This window comes from Xenia sp. Carnegie-2017, unplaced genomic scaffold (assembly GCF_021976095.1).
Source record: "Xenia sp. Carnegie-2017 unplaced genomic scaffold, XeniaSp_v1 HiC_scaffold_25, whole genome shotgun sequence".
Taxonomy (NCBI): Eukaryota; Metazoa; Cnidaria; class Anthozoa; order Malacalcyonacea; family Xeniidae; genus Xenia; species Xenia sp. Carnegie-2017.
In genome coordinates this window covers 1,299,924-1,317,776 of record NW_025813488.1, presented here as the reverse complement: position 1 = coordinate 1,317,776, position 17,853 = coordinate 1,299,924, and the positions used below count along the sequence as shown (strand labels likewise).

Here is a 17,853-nt window from a genome sequence, read left to right as displayed (position 1 = left end):
TTTTAAGTTTCACTTTGCACAAGAAATATTTGGTGGCTATTGTTAGCATACAAGCTTTCAGTTTCCATTGAAGAAAATACACTGATACAATGACAAAATATTGTTTTATGGAATAGACTTTCATTGACCAAGTTCATAAAAAATCGTGGTTTGTTTAGTGTCCAAGTCTCAATGCTTTAGAATTTTACTTTATTTTGAGTCCGTGATAATTTAAAGAATATTAAGTTTGCTCAAGTACGTTGTGGATGATACAAAGTCAAACGACATGGACAAAGTAAGAAATTTATGCTATAAATAAGCAAGAAAACTTATCAATATTTTTCCCACAAACATGCTAGTGCGAAATGGTCACCACAAGGAGGTTCTCAATCCCTATTACTAAAAATTCCTTAAGTAAACCAGTTAAAAATTTGTACCAAGGCAATAGTCAATGGCAATTATACAACCGCCATGTTGGTTCTTTACCCCCCATAATGGCGGAAATAGCTCAATTCCTCCATTTTTTTGACAACATCCAATATCTAAAGCTTTTGATTGACATAGCCGCTCCAAATATTATAGAACTCCATGGTTGACGTACGTTTTCCATGCTAGACCACATGACAGTTAGCGTTCCCTGTTTACGATTTACTTTGGCGGGAAATGAGACTTTCAAATATTGTAAATCCATTTGGAATACTTTAAGCGAATAAAGAATATTTTAACCATATAGCATATTTTAAATCCAATATAGAATATTTTAATCCAATATAGAATAATTTTAATTGAAAATTTAGATATCTTAAGTAATTTGAATAAAGATATGTTCTGTGCGCCATACAGCAAGCTCGAAATAGGTGTTTTTTTTTATTACTTTAATTTTCTTTATAATGACAATAGACCTTTTCAAGGTTATCGCAGCCATATTGCAAGGGGTGCAAAAACATTGGGCCGAGCGCGCGGTCACGCACGGCGCCCATATAAATTACTAATAAATGTAACTGTTTTTTTTTTGTAAAAGTTAACTGTTAGTGCAGTTTATGAACACGAAAAATTTGTATTGCAGGACTAAGTCAGCTATAATCCTGTTGTTGACTCTATCAGCAGTAATCCATGATGGGAAACACGTTGCACAGAACGATTAGGATTTTTCTATGATTTCAAACAAAGGTCATTTTTATATTAATTAAAAGTTACAGGTTTAATCTCTAATTTACACAGGAGTTGTAGCAGTAAGTAACGAGCTGTTTATTAACCCTTGCGTAGCTTTGCTTTTCTGAGAGGTGCTTGAGTTCATTGAAGATCTTTTAGAAAGCCGAAACGATATGTTATTGGTATGGATGTGGGCGTTGTTACCACGAATCTTTCCAATCAACGCGAGTAAACTCCGTCTAAAGTCTCTTAATCTCAGCGAGTACAAGATCGGATTCGCCACAAAATTTATGATTAGAACGGGATAAAATAAATACACAATTTTACCTAGCTTTGCGATAAATTTACTTTTATGCGTTTTGTTCATTCTGCTGACAAATTCAATTTGTTTTAGTAACAAAAAAGGAAAGGTAGTAATAAATAGAATTGCAGTTAGAATGACCACCGTTTTGGCGATGTTTCTGTGTTTGTTATTTTGTATGCAATCATCTTCTGTATTTCGGCGGCTGCGGATGATCTTAATGACAACTTGCATGTTTAAGGTAAGCTGAACTAGCGTGAGAAAGTGAAGAAATGCTATGCGAATCACCCAGAACTTTATGTGCTCGCTATGATCTTGATCGTGGACGGGCTGAAAGATATCTATGACATAGCAAAAACCAATTGGGATCGAGAACAACCATATCCCAACTGAAGCTGAGAAGACCTTGGAAGTGGTAAACGTAAAACGTCTTTTTAATGGGTTCATCGTAAGGAAAAAGATTTGAACTGAAAAAAACGTCAAGAATAGAAAAGAGGCGCCTGTACTGAAGGACCAGCCAAATGCGACAAATTTTATTTCGCTGTTAGATAAATAAAAGATTTTAAAAATGGGGAAACTCGTCCAATCTAGAAAGCAGAAAACACACGAAAGGAGATCGGCAATAGCCAGGTTTAATATTGTAATCCACGGTCCCTTGCGCAAGATCTTTAACGGGTCAAATATCATAGCAAGAATAACTGCTGAGTTTAGTAAAGCTCCGAGTACTGCAATCGACACAGTGATGATCAGTAGAATCGTTAATTGTCTGTGGCTGAAAAAACGGGATTCTTCTTTCTTGAAAAGAAAATACTTAATTATTGTGTTGAAAGAAATAACACTTTTTCAAAAGCCTTGCTCTATTAAAAATCAAAAATTGAAGTGACTTGTCAGTATTAGTTGCCCTTATCTTAGCAATGTTCGTAGCTATCAGTTAGCTGCCCTTATCTGAATAATTTGTATCCTTTTCTTGCGCGCACCATGTTGTGTAATTATATTTGTGTAATCTATTACAATACTATTTTCTCGATCGTACGTATAACATTCCAGTGCACGAATTAACCATACAAAAACTTGATAACATTGCCCTTAAGTACATAGAAAGTTGACTTGCGAACAGAAGGGATGCCTTCTTTGAACATTGTTCTCAGTCCAAAGGAGGCGTTTCCAGTTTAAAGATTAATTTTGGAAAATCAATTAACTAAGTATACAATCGCTCTTAGTTACATATATCTATATAATTGCGAAACCCCTTTATGATTGCTTCACCGCAAGAAAAAGAAGTATAAGGACTTTCGCAAATTTCTACTCGCATTAAGCTATGTCTGCTTTTTGAAAAGACGAAAAAATACACTAAAGTCAGTTTTCGTACATACGTTGTTGTCTATACTATTTTTCTTTATCTAATATGCTAATCATCGGCTGCACGTTAATTTCAGTGTTTTCTTTCTAAATTGTTCACGTTATTAATTCATCATTTGTTGATTCACATTATTAATTCATTAAAGTGTTGCATTTCAAATTTCGTCAAATTTTATGTGGCTATATGAGTCCTTTCGTCGTCCTAATTTTTGAGGGCTGGCGAGGTTTTTTTCATGAAATCTCACAATGAATGTCTTATTCCAAGTTTTACGTCTTTCAAGAATAATCTCAACACTATAGTTTCTAACTATACTTCTCTTTTGACTCGCAGCTTATTAATAACAACTGCCGTTATATATATAAACATCCTCGCATATATTTTTACTTCTCCATATGCTTACCTTTGATGTTGAGATGTTTGTTTCATTGATAGAAACGTTGTCATTGTTCAATATTTGAGATTCATTACGTATCGGACTTGTGGCGTTTCTTGTCGGCATGTTGGCTCCTCTGATTAAGGTAATGCCTAAGAATAACAGAATAGTGCTCAATGATTTCATGTTCATTTATCATGTACCTTTTTGTAACGCTTGCTACGATGACTTCAATGAGGTTACTTTTTTATTCGTTGCTACATCTGCGTTTTGTATGTTCTCGCACTTGAAAACACGTTTGATACGTGTGACGTATGGCCTATATGCAGCCAATGAGAAATTGCTTACTAAACTTCTTATGCTATCCGCAAACTGGAGCCGAAATTATTGAAATCGCTGTTAATTGTTTTAAAGATAGTGCGGCACACAGCATAGCGTGATTTTATATTTTGAGAAGACATTTTGACGTTGCATATCATTATTCTTTATTTGAGATCATGAAAAATATTTTGTTGTGGCTATGACGATAATTTTTTTTAAATCGCTCCCCCGTATAAGTAGAAATTGAGGGTGTAGTTTGAAGTGAAATTTAACGTTCTACAAATGAAGTCAAGTAAGTTCCACTGCGTAAGACATGAAAACCGTCTATATATTGCGTTAAGCAAACGAATGAGCGCTTAACATCAACGTTGACGATTTTTCTATAGCTCGCTTGAAAAGCTGTCATGAATAAAATAAAAACCTAAATGATTCAACAACCTGTTTGTTTACATATGTCTTCATATTAAAAAAACATGCATTTGACTGAGAAATATTGCTACTAGTCGCGATTTTTAACGGAAACCATTGTCATTGAGTGACAACGTGTGGAAGTTTGGCCATTACTTTAGAAATTTCTGTGTTCTCAAGACCGCATTTTCAGGACAGTTATTCGACAGTGAACAATCATTTGATATATCGTTTTAGATGATGGACATCATGCAGTTTTTGCAGAAATTTCATTAGTAGCTATTACATCAAGGTAAAAGTGTGCAGAAAAAATTCCGTTTGCCAACTTTGTTTTGTTTATTTTCACGATTTTATCATTAATCGATCCATACTCAAGTCATGAGTTTGCGTAGCACATTAAGGATCGTTTCAAACGTCGCATTTTAAATGAGTTGAATGCATTTAAAACAAGAGATAATGAGGATTTTTATCTCATTTTCTTTTGTCTTTAACTGTGTTCAGCGCATCAAAGTGCAACGTTTGAAAAGAGTCTAAGATCGTCGTTATGCACAAATTAATGTTCTTCGCGTTATCAAAACGATCACGATATAGAACATTGTGTGACGTTGATTCAGTCAACAGTTTTTCTTATTAATGAACACGTTATTTTTTTAAAATGATGAAATTTCTAAGGGACATTCGTAATTTGATCATATATATACATGCGTGTTAGTCATAGTGCCAGTAGAACATGATCTATAATTTTCTGATGCGCTATGAATATTCAATATATCAGATTTACAAACGGTCGCCTTTGTCATATCATTTGTATACTCACAAAATATCGATTAAAATAAATCATGTTCCAAACAATTGTATTGAATTAGTGTTTTCTATGAATTCGCATTTGCTCAAAGCTTCCGGGAACATTTTTCTATGGCTCCAGAGAATAAATCAGCAGCTTCACTAACATATTCAAGTGTTTTAAATTGTCACAACGTGGGGGGCTCATGTGATAGCCAACAGTTCGAAATTCTGGTGTGATTGCACGGTTTATACCAAATGATCGCTGCAGTTTAAGCTATTCGAACGAGAGTCTAGAGTCAGTTACAAAGATGCGAGCTTCGATATATTTTAAATGTGTGCAAAACTGTTTAAACTGCCGTGAATGTAGATCATACCAAAGTGACAGTATCCAAACAATCATTTAATACAAGTACACTTACATGATTATGTCTTTTTTGGCTGTATTTTTTCTCGTGTTTAATGTCCCTGTAGCCTCTGCGTGAGTCAGTCTGCATGCATATTTGCAAGCTTTGTCTAAAGGCAAATGCTGTAAAATGCGCTGTCTGAGTGTGTATATAGCTATAGTCTCGTTTCCTAAAAATACATAGACTACTAGACAGACTACAGTGGTACTACATCAACTACGCACTCGGAGTTCCTGTTAAATATTTATTTGCCTTTTACTTGGTGTTTATATGCAATGAATTTTTACTTTATGCGAAAATAAAATTCACAGTTATCGAATCAATCTATGCAAATTCAAGTTATTCCCATTTAGTAGAGTTTGGTTTACATTTATTGATGAGTAAGGACACGATGCGCAAACTTTTCAAATGGTCATGCCTTCGACGTCATAAGATAAAAACACGACTTGCGTCTTCTATCGATTTATATTATCTATAGAATCGCCAAATTCCCTGAGTTTTTTCTTTATTTCGTTTTTTCTGTAGCTTTTATTTCTGCAAAGATCCTTAAAATAGATATTCTTGAAATAAACTGGAACTTACTCCGTTGAGAGCAATATTTCATTGAAAACATATGTTTTGTTATCCACCGACGATCATGCCATTCTGAGTGAACCACAAGTTGGCGCTCTATAAGTCATGTGTTTTATCAACATGATTATGTCCATGACGACAAGTCTTTAGCTTAACATGGGAAGATGATCCAGATGATGCAGATGAAATTGAATGCGTATAGGCTAAAAAGATTTTTGTCAGAAAGTTGCGTCAATTAAAAAATCACAAAAGAAGTGATTAAATTGTCAAAGTTTGGATGGCCCGATCCAAGGGAATAAAGCGTGAGTTAAATAAAATGAGTGAGCCACGCGCGGATGTCAGGTAATTTGAACCGCTTTTCTTAACTTAAACAAGATTTCCAAGTTTTTGTGGATCTCGCCTCTTGAAGACCATTAAGTCATTATTTTGTAAAAAAAAATTTATTTATCTCAGACAAGTTTAAGATTTTTGCGATGGCAATTTAATTTTCGTGTTTAGATGGCCTAGCTACCTCATAAACCCATACTAATTATAGGCTAGTGTTTGAATGGCCTTATTTAAACACGGAATTAGAGCACGCATTACACATGTGTTATTTTATATTATTATTCCCTATTAAGCCTTGCTGCTTTTGATTGGTACCTACCTGCAAATAATTCTCGATATCTGTAGGTATGACGTCATCATCTGGATAAGCATTCATTATTTTATGATCAATTGCATTTCTTTATCGATGACAATTTTTTTGCCTCTTTCCTTGGGTTATAGACACATCCTGAATGTACGATGTTACATCTCGTACATTCAGGATATGTCTATAACCCAAGGAAAGAGGCAAAAAGATTCTATTATTTGTCAAAGTAAAACTTTCAGGTTTGTGAAGGTGATGCGTTACAACTGCACTCTACCATTCAGTGTCTACACTCAGAAAAGTAAAGATATTTCTAGGATATCTTGTTGCTTCCATCAACAAGAGCAATGAAAAAATAAAATGCAAGATTTTCAATATAAATTGGATTTTCCTTGCGCTCTTAAAGAAGTCGATTTAGATATAGGTGCCACCACGCTGTGGAGTGTCGTATGTTGGCACTCAAAAGACCTACATGCAGTATCGTGTTTGTAGTTGTTTGCCTTTAGTTAAAGAAAACACGAATTAAATTTATGTCATGCACAGTGGTCGACTAAAGTGTTTACGCTAACAATCAATTGGGATTTGCTGCAGAAAATTATTTTCTAAACATTGTAGAAGCTGAGAAATTACATAATTTAGGTAACACGCCGTTTGTATTCGTAGATGGCGATGCTTTTTGTCTATAAAATTTTTTTCTATATAGTTTTTGTGAATTTTCTTATTTCCTACAGTATTTACGCTCTGCTCTAACGCATCAAGCACTGTTATACGGAAAATCAACAAACAAAACACCCTATGGTGACCCCTTGAATTTCCGTTTTATATATAGTTTAAAAAAATACACAAAGTGTATATACAATGTGCCCTCCCGGCTATCACCATAATAAAATGGTGATTTCAACACTGGGACACAGGACGTACGGTTGCACATTGTATGGATTGTATTGAAAAGTCACCAGAGTGCTCAAACCTATAAAGGTGAGCTTTGCATATCGCGAACACGGTGAACGTCTCCATATTAGACTCTCTACACAATCCGACAGTGCTCAAACTACGCACGCGCAGTGAGCGTAATATACAAAGTGTGCATACAATGTGCCCTCCCGGCTATCACCATATTAAAATGGCGACTCCTGAACTATATATAGTTTAAAAAAATATATATATATAAAATTTTGCTGTCGTAAAAACTTGTGAATTTTATCCTACGCTCTACCTATGTATAAGGTATTGAATGCTGTTTGCCATGAATATTCAGTTTTTAATATATATGTTACGTACATCTCGAAAATTTAGACATATAATGGATTAACCCAAAAATTAGCCCCCAACAAAAATTAAATAGTTGCTTTAAGACATCAGTAGATTCCTTGATGGTGAATTTCGTGAACAAGATTTTTTCCATCTTGTTCTCATAATTTGAGAAAATAATTTTATCGATTTTATTGCAAATTCGTCATCATTTGACATGCATCTGTTTTCTTAAATAATAGCTCAATATTGAGTATTTTTTCCTTTTGCACTTTAAATTGTTCGCTCGTAGTGGATACTTAAATCCTTTTGAACCTTTCTCTTCATTCAATTATACTCAAAAATGTGTTTGGTTATGTTGTAAAACATCCCAAGATCCGTGTAGTCCAATTACGTGCTGCTTCTAAATTAGCGTTCTTTTATGTTGTTTGAAAATGCTGTTAAAGATAACGAGGCTCTTGTGGTTATCCAGCTGACTCAAAAGAAAGTTGTAAAAAAGAAATCGTCAATCTTTAAAAATATATAACAGCCATGCCAGGCAGAAACATATTTTGAACACCATCTGTTAAGAAATAACAGTTAAATACCATCTTTTGCGTTCTTTTTGTTGCTTTACTTGATTTTAAATTTTTCTCCGCGTTAGCGCGATCTTGGCACTTATAGCTACCAAGGAAATATTTTTTTAGAAATATAAAGTGAAAGAATTTTCTATATTGTACTTTTCTTGTCTTTCATTAATCTTTGAAAACTGCATGGTTCTAAATTTAGGAAATATTATTGGAATCAATAATGAACTCGACATTTTAGGAAAGAGATACGAGACTAATAATGATGAATTTCAAATAAATTCGAAATGTAACTTTTTAAAACTTTTCTCGTCTTTGCATGTTTTTCTTAGCTATTGAGTTCAATATGGACCAGGTCTTCGCTGTGTGTTTCCTTTTATTCTAATGAATTGTGCTTTTAAGAATCGTTGTAGCACAGCAGGATAAACTGTAGAGTTCTGAATGCATAAAGAACTGTTAATAACTCCCAGTAATTTGGAAACGTATTTAAACTCGGACAACTAATTAATTTGAAGATGCAAATGAAATCACTGAAGCCAGTGGGTCGGATAAAGCTTAGTTGGAGCATGCATACACACGAAACGTTGTATGATCCGTGCAGTCCAAACCACAAGTTATGGAGAAAACCACATGCGAAAACCATTAGTGATATAGTAATCTTGTAAATGTTTCCTTAGTACTACGACGTTTCACCTGTCCAAGGAAAACATTTTAATTGAGAAATGCGAGGAACGTTGAAAAACGGCGATAAGAAGTGTATGAGTGTGTAGATTAAAATATGGACATGATTCAATGAAGAGACATGAGATATAAGTCTGGAGAAAGATAACAAAATAAGATGGATATATAAAAAAAGAGCAACAAATGTGTTGCAACAATTGTATGGCAGAAGGAAGACGTGAAATAAACAAAAAATCAAAGAAACCGTTTGAAATTCAAAAGCATGTTATTTAATACGAAAACACCCAGAGGTAAAATACACTGGGGATGACGAGTCAAGTCATGAAGAGGAAACCAGAAAACAGAAAGGAAGAAATTGATAGAAATACATACATGTTGAGAAAACAAACGACTTGAGAGAATTTGGAAAAGAGGAAGAAATAACGATATGATCATGAGTACAACTAAACCATTTATTAAGTCACTTTGCGTTTAAATGACACGTTTCAACTGGTTAAATATCAAGCTAAGTACTTATTTTGTGAAATAGTTTGTGTCAATATGTGCAATGTAGTCGACCACAGTCTCCTCCTTGTCGGGGACTTTTCTTTTCCCATTTTTTAAAGTCATCGATTGACGTCTTTCTCTTGTCTGTTTTTTCAAAACCTCTCATTGCATTGTTTTCGTTTTCTTCATCCTCAACACTCCAGAACCATTTTGGTTTGGCCAAACTCGTGGCAACATTCAAAATGAGGATCAGAAGAAGAACACTCACGCTCTTATTCAACACCATGACTCTTCGCGGACTCTTGAAATACTTCTTATTACGCACAAGAACATGTGATACAAAAAAGCTATGATCACCATTTTATAGCAAGAGGTTCTGCAGGTGGTTTTCTCAAATTACATGCACACAAGCAATCACTAAAGGACGCTAGTTTAGAAACAGCATGGTATTGGACAACACGGACAATTAAACGCTATGTATGCATATGGATGCTGTCAAAACAAAATAACCTTTTTCAAACCCTTGCTTCATTTCAGTGTTGTCATTAATTAGTTTTTAAAAATATTTAGCTTTCTAAGTTAATTATTTAGCTTTCTAAGTTAATTAGTTTTTTAAGTTAAATAAGCTTTTAAAATGCTGTTTAAATATTGGGGAGGAGGGAGTGATTAGATGTTCTTTCGTGCACTGTATAATTCATCCTGGTAAGTGGTAACTATACAACGATTTTTAAAAGTAGGTTTAATTTGGATGAAAACAAACTCTTAACGAAAGTTTCATATTCGTCTTCATTATTTGAGAAAACATTTTTTGAGTTTATTGAAAATTTGTCATCATTTGACATGCATCTGTTTTCTTCAATATTTAGTTCAATATTGAGTATTTTTTCCTTTTGCACTTTAAATTGTTCGCTCGTAGTGGATACTTAAATCCTTTTGAACCTTTCTTTTCTTTCAATTATATTCAAAAATGTGTTTGGTTATGTTTTGAAACATCCCAAGATCCGTGTAGTCCAATTACGTGCTGCTTCTAAATTAGCGTTCATTTATGTTATTTGAAAAGGCTGTTAAAGATATCTAGGCTTTTGTGGTTATCCAGCTGACTCAAAAGAAAGTTGTGAAAGGGAATAGTCAATCTCTAAAAATTTGAAACAGCCATGCCAGGCAGAAACACCTTTTGAACACCATCTGTTAAGAAATAGCAGTTAAATACCACCTTTTGCGTTCTTTTTGTTGCTTTACTTAATTTTAAATTTTTCTCCGCGTTAGCGCGATCTTGGCACTTATAGCTACCAAGGAATTATTTTTTTAGAAATATAAAGTGAAAGATTTTTCTATATTGTACTTTTCTTGCCTTTCATTAATTTTTGAAAACTGCATGGTTCTAAATTTAGGAAATATTATTGGAATCAATAATGAACTCGACATTTGAAGAAAGAGATACGAGACTAATAATGATGAATTTCAAATTAATTCGAATTGTAACTTTTTAAAACTTTTCTCGTCTTTGCATGTTTTTCTTAGCTATTGAGTTCAATACTGACCTGGTCTTCGCGGTGTGTTTCCTTTTACTCCAATGAATTGTTCTTTTAAGAATCGTTGTAGCATAGCAGGATAAACTGTAGAGTGCTGAATGCATAAAGAACTGTTAATAACTCCCAGTAATTTGAAAACGTATTTGACTTGGACAAGTAATTAATTTGAAGATGCAAATGAAATCACTGAAGCCAATGGGTCGGAGAAAGCTTAGTTGGAGCATGCATGCACACGAAACGTTGTATGATCCGTGCAGTCCAAAAAACAGGCTGTTTTTGAATTGGCGTCCTTTCATATTTGTTTTTTGGTTGCACTTTAGAATGACTGTTGTGACCAACCAGCTCACTTGTATAATAGCATTTAATAAATAAACCACCCATCTCCATGGGCACAAAAGGGCTTCCTAAAAAAAAAGTTATGGAGAAAACCATGCGAAAACCATTAGTGATATAGTAATCTTGTAAATGTTTTCTTAGTACTACGACGTTTCACCTGTCCAAGGAAAACATTTTAATTGAGAAATGCGAGGAACGTTGAAAACGGCGATAAGAAGTGTATGAGTGTGTAGATTAAAATATGGACATGATTCAATGAAGAGACATGAGATATAAGTCTGGAGAAAGATAACAAAATAAGATGGATATATAAAAAAAGAGCAACAAATGTGTTGCGACAATAGTATGGCAGGAAGGAAGACGTGAAATAAACAAAAAATCAAAGAAACCGTTTGAAATTCAAAACATGTTATTTAATACGAAAACACCCAGAGGTAAAATACACTGGGGATGACGAGTCAAGTCATGAAGAGGAAACCAGAAAACACAGAGGAAGAAATTGATAAAAATACATACATGTTGAGAAAACAAACGACTCGAGAGAACTTGGTAAAAAGGATGAAATAACGATATGATCATGAGTGCAACTAAACCATTTATTAAGACACTTTGCGTTTAAATGACACGTTTCAACTGGTTAAATATCAAGCTAAGTACTTTTTTGTGAAATAGTTTGTGTCAAGGTGGGCAATATAGTCGACCACAGTCTCCTCTTCGTCGGGGACTTTTCTTTTCCCATTTTTTAAAGTCATCGATTGACGTCTTTCTCTTGTCTGTTTTTTCAAAACCTCTCATTGCACTGTTTTCGTTTTCTTCATCCTCAACACTCCAGAACCATTTTGGTTTGGCCAAACTCGTGGCAACATTCAAAATGAGGATCAGAAGAAGAACACTCACGCTCTTATTCAACACCATGATTCTTCACAGACTCTTGAAATACTTCTTATTACGCACAAGAACATGTGATACAAAAAAAGCTATGATCACCATTTTATAGCAAGAGGTTCTGCAGGTGGTTTTCTCAAATTACATGCACACAAGCAATCACTAAAGGACGCTAGTTTAGAAACAGCATGGTATTGGACAACACGGACAATTAAACGCTATGTATGCATATGGATGCTGTCAAAACAAAATAACCTTTTTCAAACCCTTGCTTCATTTCAGTGTTGTCATTAATTAGTTTTTTAAGTTAAATATTTAGCTTTCTAAGTTAATTATTTAGCTTTCTAAGTTAATTAGTTTTTTTAAGTTAAATAAGCTTTTAAAATGCTGTTTAAATATTGGGGAGGAGGGAGTGATTAAATGTTCTTTCGTGCACTGTATAATTCATCCTGGTAAGTGGTAACTATACAACGATTTTTAAAAGTAGGTTTAATTTGGATGAAAACAAACTCTTAACGAAAGTTTCATATTGGTCTTCATTATTTGAGAAAACATTTTTTTTGAGTTTATTAAAAATTTGTCATCATTTGACATGCATCTGTTTTCTTCAATATTTAGTTCAATATTGAGTATTTTTTCCTTTTGCACTTTAAATTGTTCGCTCGTAGTGGATACTTAAATCCTTTTGAACCTTTCTCTTCATTCAATTATATTCAAAAATGTGTTTGGTTATGTTTTGAAACATCCCAAGATCCGTGTAGTCCAATTACGTGCTGCTTCTAAATTAGCGTTCATTTATGTTATTTGAAAAGGCTGTTAAAGATATCTAGGCTCTTGTGGTTATCCAGCTGACTCAAACGAAAGTTGTGAAAGGGAATAGTCAATCTTTAAAAATTTGAAACAGCCATGCCAGGCAGAAACACCTTTTGAACACCATCTGTTAAGAAATAGCAGTTAAATACCACCTTTTGCGTTCTTTTTGTTGCTTTACTTGATTTTAAATTTTTCTCCGCGTTAGCGCGATCTTGGCACTTAAAGCTACCAAGGAAATATTTTTTTAGAAATATAAAGTGAAAGAATTTTCTATATTGTACTTTTCTTGTCTTTCATTAATCTTTGAAAACTGCATGGTTCTAAATTTAAGAAATATTATTGGAATCAATAATGAACTCGACATTTGAGGAAAGAGATACGAGACTAATAATGATGAATTTCAAATTAATTCTAATTGTAACTTTTTAAAACTTTTCTCGTCTTTGCATGTTTTTCTTAGCTATTCAGTTCAATATTGACCTGGTCTTCGCAGTGTGTTTCCTTTTACTCCAATGAATTGTTCTTTTAAAAATCGTTGTAGCATAGCAGGATAAACTGTAGAGTGCTGAATGCATAAAGAACTGTTAATAACTCCCAGTAATTTGAAAACGTATTTGACTTGGACAAGTAATTAATTTGAAGATGCAAATGAAATCACTGAAGCCAGTGGGTCGGAGAAAGCTTAGTTGGAGCATGCATGCACACGAAACGTTGTATGATCCGTGCAGTCCAAAAAACAGGCTCTTTTTGAATTGGCGTCCTTTCATATTTGTTTTTTGGTTGCACTTTAGAATGACTGTTGTGATCAACCAGCTCACTTGTATAATAGCATTTAATAAATAAACCACCCATCTCCATGGGCACAAAAGGGCTTCCTAAAAAAGTTATGGAGAAAACCACATGCGAAAACCATTAGTGATATAGTAATCTTGTAAATGTTTTCTTAGTACTACGACGTTTCACCTGTCCAAGGAAAAATTTTAATTGAGAAATGCGAGGAACGTTGAAAACGGCGATAAGAAGTGTATGAGTGTGTAGATTAAAATATGGACATGATTCAATGAAGAGACATGAGATATAAGTCTGGAGAAAGATAACAAAATAAGATGGTATATAAAAAAAGAGCAACAAATGTGTTGCGACAATAGTATGGCAGAAGGAAGACGTGAAATAAACAAAAAATCAAAGAAACCGTTTGAAATTCAAAACATGTTATTTAATACGAAACCACCCAGAGGTAAAATACACTGGGGATGACGAGTCAAGTCATGAAGAGGAAACCAGAAAACACAAAGGAAGAAATTGATAAAATACATACATGTTGAGAAAACAAACGACTTGAGAGAATTTGGAAAAGAGGAAGAAATAACGATATGATCATGAGTACAACTAAACCATTTATTAAGACACTTTGCGTTTAAATGACACGTTTCAACTGGTTAAATATCAAGCTAAGTACTTTTTTGTGAAATAGTTTGTGTCAAGGTGGGCAATATAGTCGACCACAGTCTCCTCTTCGTCGGGGACTCTTTTTTAAAGTCATCGATTGACGTCTCATTGCATTGTTTTCGTTTTCTTCATCCTCAACACTCCAGAACCATTTTGGTTTGGCCAAACTCGTGGCAACATTCAAAATGAGGATCAAAAGAAGAACACTCACGCTCTTATTCAACACCATGATTCTTCACAGACTCTTGAAATACTTTTTATTACGCACAAGAACATGTGATACAAAAAAGCTATGATCACCATTTTATAGCAAGAGGTTCTGCAGGTGGTTTTCTCAAATTACATGCACACAAGCAATCACTAAAGGACGCTAGTTTAGAAACAGCATGGTATTGGACAACACGGACAATTAAACGCTTTGTATGCATATGGATGCTGTCAAAACAAAATAACCTTTTTCAAACCCTTGCTTCATTTCAGTGTTGTCATTAATTAGTTTTTTAAGTTAAATATTTAGCTTTCTAAGTTAATTATTTAGCTTTCTAAGTTAATTAGTTTTTTAAGTTAAATAAGCTTTTAAAATGCTGTTTAAATATTGGGGAGGAGGGAGTGATTAAATGTTCTTTCATGCACTGTATAATTCATCCTGGTAAGTGGTAACTATACAACGATTTTTAAAAGTAGGTTTAATTTGGATTAAAACAAACTCTTAACGAAAGTTTCATATATGTCTCATTATTTGAGAAACAATTTTTGTGAGTTTATTGCAAATTTGTCATCAATTGTCATGCATCTGTTTTCTTAAATATTTAGTTCAATATTGAGTAATTTTTCCTTTTGCACTTGAAATTGTTCGCTCGGAGTGGATACTTAAATCTTTTTCAACCTTTCCCTTCATTCAATTATACTAAAAAATGTGTTTGGTTATGTTTTGAAACATCCCAAGATCCGTGTAGTCCAATTACGTGCTGCTTCTAAATTAGCGTTCATTTATGTTATTTGAAAAGGCTGTTAAAGATATCGAGGCTCTTGTGGTTATCTACCTGACTCATAAAAAGTTGTAGAAAGAAACAATCAGTCTTTAAAAATTTGAAACAGCCATGCCAGGCAGAAACATATTTTAAACCCCATCTGTTAGGAAATAACAGTTAAATACCATCTTTTACGTTCTTTTTTTGCTTTATTTGATTGTAAATTTTTCTCCGCGTTAGTGCGATCTTGACACTTATAGCTACGAAGGTAGTATTTTTATAGAAATATTAAGTGAAAGAATTATCTATATTGCACTTCTTCTGTCTTTCATTAATCTTTGAAAACTACATAGTTCTGAATTTAGGAAATATTAATGGAATCAGTAATGAAGTCAACATTTAAGGAAACACATACAAGACTAATAATGATGGATTTGCAATAAATTCGAATTACAACTTTTTAAAACTTCTTTTGACTTTGCGTATTTTTCTTAGTTATTGAGTTCAATATGTACCTAGTCTTCGGAGTGGGTTTACTTTTATTCTAATGAGTTGTGCCTTTAAGAATCGTTGTAGCAAAGCAGGACAAACTGTAGAGTTCTGAATGCATAAAGAGCTGTTAACAACTCCTAGTAATTTGAAAGCGTATTTGACTTGGAATACTTATTAATTTGAAGATACAAATGAAATCACAAGTGGGTCAAAGAAAGCTTAGTTGGAGCATGCATGCGCATAAAACCTTGTATGATCCGTGCAGTCCAAAAATCAGGCTTTTTTTGAATTGGCGTCCTTTCATATTTGTTTTTTGGTTGCACGTTACAATGACTGTTGTGATCAACCAGCTGACTTGTAATAGCGTTCAATAAATAAACTATCCATCTCCATGAGCACAAAAGGGATGCCTCTATCGTAAAAAAAAATTATGGAAAAATCACATGCGAAAACCTTTAGTTATGAAATAGTGGACGTTTTGTGAAATATCTTGTAGCATATCTTGAAGTCGGTAATATGAAGTAATTCATGAGTTGTAAAGATTCATCGTAATAAGTTAGAGTCGTTTTATTCTAGTCCTGATTTTAAATGATGACTTTACTTCAGCGAAACCAAGATGGTTGTGGAATGTTGACGATGGAGAAAACGAAAACAATAAAATGAAAGGTTATGAAAAAGCAGAAAAGGGAAAAATGTCAATTGATGCCTTTAAAAAATCAGATAAGAAATTTCAGAGAATGGGAATCGAATATAGCCGATCCAGAGGCGGATCTAGGATTTTTCAAACATCAGTCATAAAACGTCGGAGGCACTCCGCGCCGGGGGGGGGGTCTGAGGCATTCTCCCCTGAGAAATTTTGAATTTCAGAACCTCTAAAATGCCATTTTCAGCGTTTTAGAGCAATACAAGATGTATTTTGTGGGCATCGTTTTTCGGTAAAAACAACACATTTTGCTTACGTAAGTGAACAATACTTGAATGTTTTGCCAAATAATTAGGCTCATTATCATGCCAAATATATGGCTCATTAGCATGTCTAGGAACGTAAAATTTATTTTACAATAATGCTATTCAAAACAGATATAGTCTTTAAAATTTCTACCAAGTTGTCAGGCATAGACCCCTAGAGACCCCATTCAAACCTCTATGTAATAAGTTAAGTTAGAAATTTGGTACTACAAGTGACAGTTCATAAATATAGAAAAGCTCAGACTTCAAACCATGCAAGTTTATTGTAACCCTCACCCATCTCCACATCAGAGCCAGCAAATTCACTTTTGAGAAAAACTCAAAATTTTTTCTGTCAAAGATTAAGAAAATCATCAAAGTGAAAAATTGCAGTTAAGGACAGCTTAATGCCATAAATGTTTCTTAGGCATTTCACTAGACTATTATCTTCTGTAAGTATATGCAAGGTGTGCTATATAGCAATCACTAGTAGCATTGTATTTGCAAATACAAACAGAATGTAACCAACATGTCTTTAATTATATAATTACATGAATGTTAAAATTGGTTCATGTGTCATGCTTACTGGTTATGATAAATATCTTTTCATATGATCAAAGCTCGTTTAAATGTAAATCTGAAATAATTTAGTTTAGAAATTATACTGATCATCAGAAAAATTACCTAGTGATCATGAAAAATACTTTGCTGTTTTGCCAAATTTCAAGGTTTATCTGCATACATTGGAAGACATTTTTACTTTATAGAAAATGCTATTCATACATCAATAGCCCTTTGGAATTTATGGCAAACAATCTGGTATGAGCCGTAGATTAACACACCTTTACATCTCTACATGAGGTGTTCAGTTAGAAAAGGAGACAATATGTGACATGGGACAACATTTCATGTATGTGAAATACTCAGGTTTAATACCATTCCAGTCAAATTGTCAAAATAAAAAGCTTCATGGATCATAAGACTCAAAATCACAGGTTATAGTAAACAGCTTCTCATGTAATCAATGTTAGTTTTCTCAAATCTTAAACAATATGTAGTATAACTGTCCAATGATTGAATGATCAATGATCATAAACTGAAAAGCCCCAAACATTTGTTTATGATAAAGTAAATAATAGTATGGCACCTTATGGC

At 33.6% G+C, this 17,853-nt stretch overlaps 2 protein-coding genes and 1 long non-coding RNA gene across 4 annotated transcripts in view; 2 read left to right on the top strand and 1 right to left on the bottom strand.

The window, feature by feature from the left end:
* Positions 1–3,425, top strand: part of LOC124453372 — a 62,146-nt gene extending 58,721 nt beyond the window's left edge. For both annotated transcript variants that reach the window (XR_006951068.1, XR_006951067.1), the window contains one exon: positions 3,225–3,425. The gene's annotated coding sequence lies outside the window, so the exon portion shown is untranslated. The remainder of the gene's footprint in view (positions 1–3,224) is intronic.
* LOC124453374 (2-oxoglutarate receptor 1-like) lies at positions 717–3,357 on the bottom strand. The gene is made up of 2 exons (XM_047004196.1): positions 3,193–3,357; positions 717–2,227 (listed from the first exon to the last, which is right to left on the bottom strand). Exons 1-2 carry the CDS (start codon positions 3,355–3,357, stop codon positions 1,193–1,195), a joined length of 1,200 nt encoding a protein of 399 aa, XP_046860152.1. The 3' UTR covers positions 717–1,192.
* Positions 3,426–14,887: 11,462 nt separating the features above from the next.
* LOC124453377 lies at positions 14,888–16,397 on the top strand. The gene is made up of 2 exons (XR_006951072.1): positions 14,888–14,936; positions 16,327–16,397. It is a non-coding gene; the product is annotated as an uncharacterized LOC124453377 (long non-coding RNA).
* Positions 16,398–17,853: the final 1,456 nt, after the last annotated feature.

Bases quoted from the DNA above. Each gene is read 5' to 3' on its own strand.
- LOC124453374 (XM_047004196.1), bottom strand. From the start codon at position 3,357: ATGAACATGAAATCATTGAGCACTATTCTGTTATTCTTAGGCATTACC. The intron at 2,228-3,192 runs GTAAGCATATGG...TTTCTTTTCAAG, and splicing joins CAAACATCTCAACATCAAAG to AAAGAAGAATCCCGTTTTTT.